The 13,211-nt window shown below is 46.0% G+C and overlaps 1 protein-coding gene across 1 annotated transcript; it reads right to left on the reverse strand.

The window, feature by feature from the left end:
* Positions 1 to 4,236: 4,236 nt before the first annotated feature.
* LOC146185419 (putative ammonium transporter 3) lies at positions 4,237 to 12,964 on the reverse strand. Its single transcript, XM_084605525.1, has 6 exons — positions 12,645 to 12,964; positions 11,981 to 12,052; positions 11,401 to 11,460; positions 8,779 to 8,855; positions 5,076 to 5,395; positions 4,237 to 4,499 (listed from the first exon to the last, which is right to left on the reverse strand). Exons 1-6 carry the CDS (start codon positions 12,923 to 12,925, stop codon positions 4,317 to 4,319), a joined length of 993 nt encoding a protein of 330 aa, XP_084461651.1. The 5' UTR covers positions 12,926 to 12,964; the 3' UTR covers positions 4,237 to 4,316.
* Positions 12,965 to 13,211: the final 247 nt, after the last annotated feature.

Raw genomic sequence — 13,211 nt, forward strand, 5'->3', positions numbered from 1 at the left:
CGCAACCTATATAAAGGAGCGCCCATGGCACCTTTTCCTTCTTGCATTTCAGACTACCAGGTGTTCTTGAAGCCAGCCATCAGCTCGGGTGCTCCTTAGAGGCGTTGTTTGATAGCTGTAGCAGCTTCAATTAACTGTCAAGATCTGCACAGTGGACGTGTACGTATCATAGACACGCTGAGGTGCACGACAAGACGTATCATAGAAGGCGCATAGAAGGAGCGACTGATGCCAGGCTTATCCGGTGTGTTAATTGCTTGTTTTATGTTGTCATGTAGCGGTGGGAAAGAGAGCCGTGGCTAGCATTGACCGCCTAGTAAAGAGCAGAGACATTAGTCTGCCCACCAAGATCCGTATAACTCGTGCTATGGTCTTTCCAGTCGTGATGTATGGATTCGAGGGTTGGACTGTGAAGAAGGCTGACCGCCGAAGAATCGACGCGTTTGAATTGTGGTGCTGTCGGAGACTCTTGAGAGTTCCTTGGACTGCCAGAAGATCACATCAGTCGATATTGTCGACCATAAACCCTGACTGCTCACTGGAGGGTCAAATTCTAAAGTTAAAGCTCAGCTACTTTGGTCATCTGATGAGAAGAGAGGAGTCGCTGGAGAAAGATTTGATGTTGATAAAGGTTGAGGGTCACCGGAGAAGGGGCAGGCAGCGAGCGCGGGGTTGATGGCATCCTCGAAGCGCTGCAGATGAAGTTATGTGATGTTAGGAAGATAGTGATCGAATGGAAAGCGTGGCGTGATATGGTCCATAGGGTCACGAACAGTCGGACACGGCTGAGCGACTGTACTAAACTTAACTGTAGCGGTGACAACACCGTCGACAACGAATGAGGAGACTTGGGTTGCGCTCATATGAACTCTTTATTGGGCTGACTTGCACCCGCGAAGGAACTAAGAAACTCGGCGGCGGCAGCGATAACAGCTAAGAGTGCTTGGCGGTCGTCGACCTACTAATACCCGGTGCACTTGTCAGGGCTCAATTTAAAGTATTCACAGACACATCTAGATAAAGACGCAAAGTGTGATTAGCACAACCAAGAAAACTGTAGAAACAGACGCGCGTGGCTGGGAACGTTCGCGATACATCTCGGCGCATCTTGCGCAGCAAAGAAAATAACACCCCGTCTCGCGGCAACGAGCATGAACGAACAGAGAACGAAATAAAGTTTTGAATGGTTCGTGGCAATATAACAAAATTATTTCTTAAAGAAAGCATGTCCTCAGTAAAAATACTTGAATATTTTTAGGTTCGATGGGAGGAGAGGCGAAAAACGATCATAAATCTTGCTAATGCCGAAGTTGCTCTGAAGCAAAGCGCATCATTTTCGGAAGCTAAAACTCACTCATAATCATATTTCATTAGGTTCGTTACCTAGGTGACGTATTTATTAGCATTTTGAAACCATTGATGTCGCATTTTACACCCCATCGCAGATGCCAACATGAATGGAAGGGAAATCTTTCGCTGGTACGTATTCGCTGGTGTACACCAGTGTAGTCGTCATGCTCAAGTTACTCTTGGGCCACCACTGCCTCCGCCGACGCGAATACCCTCGACTGAGTGCATCCGCCATTGTGTATAATCCACTATTCGCCGCGAGATCGACCTAGAGATTTTGCCGCCTTCACTCCACAAATGTGGATCGGCAGCCGACGGCAATCACAGAAACGCACGCATGCAGCATCGGTCTGATTACTTGTTAACGGCAAGTTCGTTGGCAAAGGAAACAATCCCCCTGCAAATCGCGAGCGATTTATTGCTTAGAGTGTTCTAACTTTTTTAGATGAAAACGTAGAATTGGCCAATGCTGCTGAAAAGAAGCGCGGATTGTAAGAAAACACGGTACGCAACCATTCATTTTTTTAGATTTGCTGGCGTCGTTTTGCACGCGTTTCTTTTTTTTTTCTGCAACACGGGCCTGGTACTCTTGCAGTTGCCCAATGAAGTTATGTTTTTCTGTTCGCCTTTTCAACAGTGTGCGCGTGTCCGATAGTTACACGGGTGGCAGACAGGCAAATTTAGTGTCAAAATTGCAGGAAATGCATTTCGCATCGTGAACTGCTTTGATGACATGTGCGGTGTTACACTGTGACGAAAACTGTCATCCTCAATGCATTTTCAGCGAGCAACATAGGTGCTAGTCATGCGCTTTCCCTCGTCCCCGTCTATGTTCGTAACACGAAGCCGTTGCTTCGCGGCACGGTGAACATATGAGAAAGTAATTGCTGCTGTACTAGCACCTTCCAAGTCCACGCAGATGCAGAGTTCGTGTTCAGACCTGCCCTAACACAAATTGTGGGGTTGAAGCATGGCTTGAACCTAGTGATTGAGCGAAAGCTGTGAGTGTTGTAGCGAATTTTTCTGCAGACACCTGGATTTAATCTGCCGTCGTCACAACGTTCGCACGAACCTTCTGTCCTAGCAACTCGCTGTAGTCGTTCGCCTCTAGCAACTTCCGAGTTGTCTGTCTTCTTCTTATTTTACTACTTCTTCTTCCTCTTTTTCTCCTTCTTCTTATGTTCTTGTTCTTTTTTTTCTTCCTATTTCTTTCCTTTTTCTTCTTCATCATCATCATCTTCTTCTTCTTCCTTTTCTTCTTCGTCTTTCGTGGTGCACGGTAACACGCCGACGGCTTGAAAACCTAGCGCAGTGTTGCTTTCGCTACAAAACGAGAATCAAACTGAATAAACACAGCACATACAGCGTATACTGCCCGGCAGGTTTGCCACGAGCTATGGCTCTAACTACACATGAATTCTGGCCAGACAAAGCCAGCATTGCTGCGAGCTATTGGCCCGAAATGAGGTCATGTCGATACAGTACAGGAACTCTGGCTGCACAGGAAGGATGACTGTGCATGTGTAGTGCGCCGAGTGCGAGCGCATTCGCTGAACTCACTACGAGACGAAAGCTTTTTGCAGCTAATGTCAGCGAATATGATAGTGTGACCGAAGAATACGTATTGAAAATTTTAATATATAAGGCGTTTATTAATGGTAAATTAGTATTGTAATTGTTGAAGAAAGGGCTACTACATTTGGCTGTATGACAGGAAAATGCTTTTTCCCACGTGCCATAACAGAGTGGGATTTCCGGCAAAACGATTGACAGCGCACAGTGATACCTCATGTTTAATTTTTTATATCGTTTTACTTTGCGCTTTTGTATGTGTAATATCTGCTTATGTGTTTGTTCTGCTTGAATCTCTAAAATAATTTTCAGTATAAAATAAATAAAAATAATAAAAAATTTAATATTCGCAAAAACTTTGCGAATATGCAACAACTACATCCGCTGTCGGATTCCAAACAGAAGCGAGAGTACACAATTTCTGGGCGGTTGTATGGACATTGGCAACCCGTTCGTTTTGTATTGGCACACCGCGTAACGACACTGTCGTTTTGAGATGCCGCGCGATAAAAAAACCTCAAAAGCTGAGGACCGACAGGGGATGCCATTATCCAGCACGACATACCCAATAAGATAAATTATTGTCTTCATTATAGCATGCGAAGATATATCCTGTGGATTTTTTTTTTTTCGTAACAGCCAAAACTCGAGTTAATGACATTCTAGTGAAAATCAAGAAGAAAACATGGACATAAGCAGGGCATGTAGCGCGAAGAGAGCTAGATAACCGATGGTCGCTTAGGGTAACAAACTGGATTCCAAGGGAAGGAAAGCGTAGCAGGGGGCGGCAGAAAGTCAGGTGGGCGGATGAGGTTAAGAAGTTCGCAGGGGTCAAGTGGATGCAGCTAGCACAATACCGGGCTAATTGGAGAAATATGGGAGAGGCCTTCGCCATACAGTAGGTATAGTCCGGTTGATGATGATGAAGAGCCAAGCAGGTAAATAAGATCGCACCGGGATTGCGAAAAAAAAATAGCAGATACCAGCCAGTACGCGCGCGCGTAAACACTGCTTGCTAGCAGACGACGAGAGCACGCATTCACAATGAGTGGGATTCGCCGTTGCGCCGCTAGGTGGCGACTCTGCTGCATCTCTATGGCAATATTAGGTTATGGTATAGGCACGATCCGTACAGTACCTTAGTTCTCACGTATCTGCACATTGCATGGTAATTCGAGAAATGTCGCGGTAGATGTCAACGCTGGTGTTATACCAGCACTAGCCATACACATTAAAGCACCCGATCGAGGTAAACCCCCTCCCTCCACGAGTGAACCGACACACGGCGCTCGCACCATTAGAATCATCTTTTGTTATTATTTTCAAGCGACTACACCACACATAGCTATGGAGACGCAACGATAGATTGGAGACTCGCGATCCGATTCCACTCTTCAGCCCCTGAGGATGTCCACCTTGGACTCGAGGGCCTTAAGTGCGTGGCCGGCGCGGTAGTGTTCCTGAAGTGCACGGAGAAAAGGAGAGTTGTAGTCGTGCTCGATGTCGTGGTCCACCAGGTCTGGGCCGAGGATCTCCTGCTCCGGTGTCATGCGGAGCCCGATCGTGTATTTGATCAGCTGCGAAGAAAGAGACAGGGGAGTAGTGAGGATAGCACGCTTACAGTGACACATTGAACACCATTTGCTCTGTGTAGGAAAGAACGCTAAATATGGCAGAAAAATGAAAATGCTGACAATGACGTTGTCAACATCATTCAAAAATGATTCTTGCGTGTTTCTCTCCTTCCGCGGGATGCGGTGAACCTGAATAGTAGGTGTTTATTTTATAAAGCTTTGTATCTCCCGCGACATTGCCGTTCAGGCGCTCTTATATTAACCACTATGCAAAGCTAGTGGCAACTTTATCGGCATGGAGTTCTGGCAGCATCACTGCATGTGTCTGTAACCTTTAAATGTATACAGTTTGATTACAGATTTTACAAAAGTGACAAAAGTGCAGGTTGCGCTAGCTAGTTAGTGCGAGATGGGATTGAGAAAAGAGCCCGAATACAAGAGGTATAACAGCTGTGTCAATTTCGTCTTGTCTCCCCATTGCTTTCTCAACACGGCATCCGTGATGTGGAAAGACAAACTTGAATCCCAAATACTAATTTCTCATCTCTCTCTTCGAGCAGCTTGATCGCATAGCCTCACAAGCAACAGCAGGGTCGAGGCGCCGACGGCCCAGGCGATGATGCATCCGGCGGCCGCGGCCTGCACAGCAAGCAGGCTGGCGTCTCCTCCGGCAGCCAGCAGCCCTGACCGGCCCTGCGTGTAGTCCAGCAGCGAGTCCCGCTCGGGAAAGAGGCCTATGGCGAGCAGTCCCCAGAGGCCGCATACGCCGTGCGCGGCGAACGTCTCCGTGGGGTCGTCCACGCGCAGCCGGTCCAGCAGCGGGATGGCCGCGAGCACCAGGAGTGCAGCCACGGCACCCACCACCAGCGCCGCCCAGGGGCGGAAGATAGGCGCCCCACCTACGGCACGAAGTCGAGCAATGATGCCACGAGCGACGATGAGGGCGAAACAAAAAATTTGCTCTTTGTTATCTGCCCTCAAAGAATCAGCATATTGACGTTGCACCGATATACATATATTATGGTGAGGCTACCCCCCCCCCCCCCTAAATTATAAAATAATATGCCTATGCCATGCACCGATATACAGTGCATCATCACCATATCAACTTATACCCACTAGACCCCGCAGTGGTGACTGAGTGGTTATGTCCCTCCACAGCTGAACTCAAGCGGAATTGAATCCCGGCCGCTTTTCGATGGAGGCGGAATGGAAGACGCCCGTGTGCGGAGCGATGTTAGTGCATGTTCAAGAGCCCCACGTTGTCGAAATTTCCGGAACGGTGTCCTTTATAGCCCGAGTCGCTTTGATACGTTAAACCCTATAAACCATGTGCGCACTGCAAGACGAATACCTTTCTCATAGCCCTGCAATTAACCGTGTCCTGTGCCATCTTAATCTCATCCGCCCACCTGACTCTTTTCCGCCACCCTACATGCTTGTTAATTCTCTAAATCCACCCCGTTACCCTAGAGAACCATTGCTTATCTTCTCCTCATTGCACCGAACGAATTCACTAACGCGCGCTTGTCCCGGGACTAGATCCTTCTGTTATCTTGCGAAGATTGATTTTTTTATTGTTGATTCAAGCAATGGCGAACTTCTGACACCCCCGAAAATAGGAACATCTTGACAACTGAGGACGAGGATTCTCCCATTCTTAGGGTGGTGCCATTTGGGCGAAATGCTATGAGAACCTGAAATGCATAAGTAGCTGAAATCCTAATATGCAGCTCGAATCCATTTCAGCATGGAGTCCTTACGTACTAAAAGAAGAAATAATTCTTTCACGTAGCGAAACATTTGCCGCAGTTACGTGCATTTGGGCGAGATTGCAAGAATGCGATGAGAACCTGAAATGCAAGCGTAGGTGAAATATGATATGCAACTCGAATGCATTTCAGCATGGAGTCTTGAAGTAGTTTTAAATAATCCTTTCAGAGACTGTCAAATTTTTTGCACACAAAAAGAAGTTTATAGAACACCAGATATATAATACCTATATGTATACATATGGTGCAAATAACACACACACACACACACACACACACACACACACACACACACACACACACACACACACACACACACACACACACACACACACACACACACACACACACACACACACACACACACACACACACACACACACACACACACACACACACACACGCGCGCGCACACACACACACACACACACACACACACACACACACACACACACACACACACACACACACACACACACACACACACACACAAACACACATAAATGAGCCATCAGTCTACGAGTCCAAGGCAAACGTTGGGCAAACGTTTTTTTATGTTTTGTTGTTGGTATGACAAGAATTAGTGTTATGATGATTTTAGGGATAAAGAATATTAAATTCAAAGCGGCAGGAAAAACCATTCGCCGATGGTGGGAGTATGTACATACACCGACTCCCAGGCTGCTATCCGTGCCATTCAATCTAAAAGTCTAACACGTCATCTGTCCACGGAGCTCGAGATTGCACTGGTTGCGCTGCTGTCCTGCCCCGTCTTCCTCCGATGGATCCCTGGACACTCGGGGATTGACGGCAATGAGCTGGCGAACCAGCTCGTCCGTGAAACTCGTAACCGGGCACCATTCATCCCCTGGCCAAGATCCTTGGAGGGCGGGTCGAGAGTGTCTCTTCGCGCCACCATCAGCGAATACTACAATACTGCTCGTTTAGACCGCAAGCTCTATCCCGACCCTCATCCTAATCTTTCCGTTCGCGAGGATCATATCCTTCGGCAAATACAGTTGAACACACTCATAACCCCTGCACGGCTATATCTCTATAAATTCCGTCGCGATCCATCATGCCCCAACTGCCCTTCCCCTTATGCCAACCTTTCACATTGCCTATTTTCATGTCCGGTTGCATTGCAATCGTGATTATTTCCCACCTCCTCCCATACTATCTGGACCTGGGTGGACTGGCTTGGTGGAGGGTGAAGAAGAACAGCGCCTGCTCGTCTAGTAGGCTATCGATGTATTAGGCGCCTAAGTGTTGCGCCTCAATAAAGTCTTTTACTACTACTACTATATATATATATATATATTGTCACGCACTTCCCGCGGTACTTATTGAAGGAAGATGAGGTTTGGCGGGATAAGCAGAAGAAGAGGAAGCTGGTTCTGCCCCGCTCTTGTGTGCTATTCTCTAGCGCAGCCTAAGATCTGTGTAAGTAAACGTCGTAACAAGTGTGGTGGAGGTTCCGTGGTGATATTTAGCCCGCAAACTCCACCACACTTGTTACGACGTTTATTTAGACAGATCTTAGGCTGCGCTAGAGAATAGCACACAAGGGCGGGGCAGAACCAGCTTCCTCTTCTTCTGCTTATCCCGCCAAACCTCATCTTCCTTCAATAAGTACCGCGGGAAGTGCGTGACAATATATATATATATATATATATATATATATATATATATATATATATATATATATATATATATATATATATATATATACACAATACTATACATGCAGCAGGCTTCGCCTGCACATCCATGTTACATTGGTCCAATGGAAGGATACATTTTATGCAAAGTAAGCCTATCCTCCATCCCTAGGCACAGGAAAAGAAAAGAAAGGGGTATTTAGACTCTCTTAGCCAGAGGCCCATCATTAAAAACACCTCCCAATATAAACACTATGAAAGTATAGTATTATAATATATAGCATAACTACGAACAACACATTACAAACAAAGCCGCGTCCATTACTTATAGTGCCCCTAATTCACGTTTTACGACGCGCGAAGCTTATAAACAAAGGCTGCCATTTTTGTCTGCGGTTTTCAAAAGCAACCGTCGCATTTCTTTTCGGATAGTGCATGCGTTTGTTAAGTTCAAACAGAGCCAAAAAACTTGCTACTGTTAGAAGTGAAACACACAAAGTCTGCACATATCCTACCATTCCCTACACATTAATAGAAAAGGGAGGAGGAGGGGTAGGGCCCTTGGTATCGAGGCACCCTAGTCAAGTGCAGAAATGGATGAAGGTATGAAGTTGTCGTTGTATATGAACATCACGTTCTCCCTGTAGCCATGTGCTTTTGGATAATGTGACTGACATTTTAGATCCATTGAGGAATATCATCCTGCGTCCAATTCGAACGCACGCAACCCAAGATCAATTCCCTTTACCTGCGCCCACATACGACGTAAAGAAATGAATTAAATCTTGCAAAAGTAAAATTAGAGGCAAATTAGACCAAGTCTGCATTTATTCAGCATACAATAAGTACCTGATATCGCCACAAGGGATCCCATGACGGTGTTCATCAGCCATGAAACGTCGTGCTGCCCTTTCTTGAATATAAAACTGAAAAATAAAAAGCGGCCAGAATTACGTAAAAAGATGTGGTCCTTAATATCAGTTTACCAGCACATGTGTCGAAATATTCCAATAGCGAATCAAATACCCGTCTATTGGATTAACACAAGGAGTGCGTGACCAAAATTATTCGAAACGAATCGAAACTTTTCGCGTAATTGGTGTGACATTCGAATAAGCCTCGCCACCTTTTTTTTTTTTTTCCCGACTACTTCAAAACGAAGGATTCCACACGCCACGTGCCATGCTGCCGATACGTGCGGGATGGAAGGTTAAGCGCCACGATGTGGGCTATGTATGTATAACTTTAATAGGTAGCCGGCAAACGACGGGTTAAAGCGTCGTGACGCTGGACAAGCGTCTACCCGGGGTTATGCCCTATACTCTGCACTACCTCATTTGGCCCGTTTGTGGTGGGCTATATTTGCGTGGCGACATACAATAAGGCCCAAATCGTTCCGACAAACCCGGTCCTGGCCCCGCCGTGGTGGTGTAGTACGTGAAGACGTGGATGACGGAAAAAGAAATCTTTGTGCCATGGGGTGTTAAGTGTATTTTGTGCTGAAAGCCGAAGACAGGTGAGCATGTGTTTATAGATTGTTGGGATGGGGTTTTCTTTTGGGATGTCCTACAGCGAACTTTGCACAAAAATTTCCCTTTAAACCACGCATAGAATTCTGTTCTTGGCTGTAGAATGTTATGACAGTGTTCTGTATGATATGATAATGTTATTAAGCTTGCAAAGCGTGTGAAAACGCCGAATAGCTATTCGCCATGCTGATCTCAATGTCAGACCAATCAAAGAGCATTCTGGGGAACTCTATTCGGCAGATAATTGATGTTTTGAAAACTCAGTATTGTCTACCTGCGTTTATCGGTATATTTGAAAAATTGATTAATTTGAAAGCTTTATAATTAAGAGTATTGCATGTAAACCTTCCTATTCTTGCAAAATCGACCAGCGTGTGTTGGTTATGAAATAAAAGTAACAAAGGCAAAAGAGTCGTAGTGGTGCAGAGGTTAGGGCACTCGATATCTGTGTCCAAGGATGCAGGATCGAATCCCGGCGGCGACGGCCGCTTTTCAGTGGAGGCGAAAAGCAAGGTACCCGTATGCTGGACCACGCGAATACCAATGCTTTCGCTCTAGTCTTAAGTGCCTCTACCAATTTTGTTTTTGTTTCTGTGTGTATAAAGACAGTACACTGACCTCTCATTGAGACCCCATTGAAAATCAATATTGCGTCTTTTAAATAATACGTAATACTACATTACCACATCGATATCTTTTTGGTGTCCAGGGGAAGGGTGTCCAGGCAGTGCGTGCTCTTTGCCGTTTTTTGTGCGCCAGCGGGCTTGATTCACGCTTGTGAGGCAAGCTACTGTGCCTGTATATATATTTCATATGCCTCCTCTCACATCGTCACTCATCATGATCTTCTTTCTTCTCCCCTTCCCCTTCCCTAGTGCAGAGCAGCAGGCCAGATTTGAATTATTCCGGCCAACCTCTCTGCTTTTCCTCTCAATAAATCTATCTATTTATCTATTTTTGGTGTTTTGCACGATTGTAGTCCTTAGCAAAGCTATTCGTATTCGATTCAATAGAAAAGCTGCACTAGTTGCGTTCGATTCGGTCTGAAAAAAAACAAAAAAACAAAGCTCCTACTTTAGATGCACGCCATATATGCGATTTAGCCGCGCTTGAATATTTCCACCTTGTTTAATTGTGCTTACATTCAGCCGGTTTCTTTCTCACGAGTGAAACATTTAGTGCTGGCGCACGCAAAATTTAGGAAACACGTAGGATCCGCCTTTGATAGTATGACGCGACAGCTCAAGTCCGTGGCTGCTTTCGCGCATCGTCGTTCGCGTACGTGCACTTAATTGCTACTAGCTTAATCCCTAGCTGATACCTTCATTTGTGCCTCTATCCTCTCACACTTAAGCATAAAGTCGCAAGAAACCACGCTATTGAAATGCCGTTATATAGAAACAGTTATCAAGCTTTCCTCTAACCAAGTCATAAGAAGGTGCCTGCGTGGCATACAAGCAGCGCGTCTGACGCGGTAGCTCAGGGCCCGACTCCCATCATCTGTCAACTCGACAATCTCACGTGGTCTCGTGACGTCACACAACCCGCTCACCAGTCAGTGCCCGGTCATGTCACCTGACAACTACCACCTGCCAAAGGCCTCACATGAACATACCGGGTTTTTTTTTTTTTTTCTTCACAAATGACACATCTAGTTCTGGCGCACTAAATGCAATGTTCCCATTCACCTTAAAATGGCCGCTTTAAACTCTGCAACCGTTTGGGTAATAAAACTACTACGCGTGTTGCCGTTATAATGATTTCAAGCATGTCATCATACCGTTTCCTAAACAAGCAGCGAAAGCAAACTTGTTACTATGCACTGGGTGCGTTCCAATATATGGCGGATGCCGCCTGGACACTGCGTCTATCGGCAAAATTACGCCGGTTATGCTCACTTTGCCCACTAGCTGAAGTGATATGTCAATTCTACGTGACGAACCTCATGGACATTCCTACGAAGCCCCCGGTCATGGATGCCAGAATGGTGGTCACGGAGGCTCTGCAAAAAAAAAAAAAAAAAAAAAAAAAAAAAAAAAGAGAGAGAGAGAGAGAGAGATAATAATAAAAGGGGGGGGGGGGGAATAATAATAAAGAAAAAATTGGGGGGAGGGGGGGGGAGTATTTGGAACTGCCAGTGAGCTTACTTTTCGTGCAATGAACATGCACCCCGATAAGTGTAATTAGTCCGTGACTAGCGTAAACAGGAAAAGTACCTTTTATGCATGCCCATGCGATTCCGAACAGATGCATAGGTGCAAATTTTAAAAGAGAAATTTCTTCACTGATAATAATGCATTCAATTCTACCTTCCATTTTCAGAGCACACTATATCATAATAATGCTTCATCTTAGCGTTTCCTGAACTGTGAAGTCTGCGAGCTTTGCCACTGCAATGTAGCTGCCTCTATGTTTTTTTTTTTTTTTTTTTTTTTTTTTTTTTTTCAATAAATATAGCAGTGATGGAACACGGATAGAAAGGATTCAGTGAGACAAGCACATGCAGTAATCGTGGTGCTTACCTGGCGGAGTATTTCCACTTGTTCCTCACGATTCCCATCGTACTTCCAGCGCTAAATCCAAGCCAACCCCACCTGCATTAGCAAATTCCAGGAAGGCAGAAGGGGCGAAGAGAAAGCTTAAAATCATATATAGACGGACGCCGCATCAGGCTTCCATCCAAACTAATGGAGGCTCGAGCCTTCCCGCCCCTTTTTCGAAACGGAGCTCATCCTTTCTCCTCAGTGCTTTTGCTATGCTTTCCCTCCTCCCCCCCCCCCCCCCCTTATTCATCTTGGCTATGTGCCTGCCCAGTGCCCACCCTGCAAAGGTTTCGCCCCCCAGAAGCCAATACAGCACAGAAACGAATGGCGGCCGATGTACAACCCAATGTATTATTATTATTATTATTATTATTATTATTATTATTATTATTATTATTATTATTATTATTATTATTATTATTATTATTATTATTATGTTTCAACCAAGGTAATCTTGCAAAAATGACTGAGGAAAAGGAGTGCTAGACGGAGCTCTGTCATGAAAATTGCGGGTGACGGAGGAGGAAAAGACTCCTTTCAAAAAAAAAGAAAATTCCGACTAAACTATACCTAGTGGCACGGGCAGAGGCAAAATATTTTATGTTTTTTTTTGGGAAGCCTCACCATATTATATGTACCGTACCATAGCATGAAAAGGCCTAGTAGGGCGTTGGTGGGGTTTCCCAGGGGCAGGGGTGCCGTGCCAGCGTCGTAGCGGCCCAGCCGCGGGCCCAGCACCACGGCGGCCACCAAGCCCACGCAACCCCCAAGCAGGTGCACGACGCCCGAGCCGCCGATGTCCACGGCGCCCATGCGCGCCAAAAAGCCGCCCCGGTTCCAGAGCCAGCCGGCGGGCACGCAGTACACCGCAGTCGCCAGCGCCGAGAAGAGACAGTACGAGGTGAATTTGGTGCGCTCCGCCATGGAGCCCGACACCAGCGCCGTCGACGTGGTAGCGTACGCCAGCTGTGCACGCCACAGTGCAGGAAAGTTTCATGTTGGATACAGTGAAGTTAGGGGCTCTACGGACTCTTAACACTCTTAAAGCCTGTCTCATGCACAAAGAAGTGCTCCATGACTGCCCAGCACGCATGCGTTCTGGTCCATTGTGAGAACCAAATACAGCAGGCATGATTACTGGTCAATCGTGAGGGTGAAGTATAACATAATCAGTGGTAGATAAAGAGGAGAATGCTGCCCAATTATCGAC

Source organism: Amblyomma maculatum, chromosome 6 (assembly GCF_055883805.1).
Source record: "Amblyomma maculatum isolate TAMU_Amacu chromosome 6, ASM5588380v1, whole genome shotgun sequence".
NCBI lineage: Eukaryota > Metazoa > Arthropoda > Arachnida > Ixodida > Ixodidae > Amblyomma > Amblyomma maculatum.

Coding starts and splice junctions, on each gene's coding strand:
- LOC146185419 (XM_084605525.1), bottom strand. CDS start 12,925: ATGGCGGAGCGCACCAAATTCACCTCGTACTGTCTCTTCTCGGCGCTG. Junction 11,461..11,980: donor AAGTGGAAATACTCCGCCAG/GTAAGCACCACG, acceptor TTTTTTTTGCAG/AGCCTCCGTGACCACCATTC. Junction 8,856..11,400: donor TTCGTAGGAATGTCCATGAG/GTTCGTCACGTA, acceptor TTTATTTTTCAG/TTTTATATTCAAGAAAGGGC.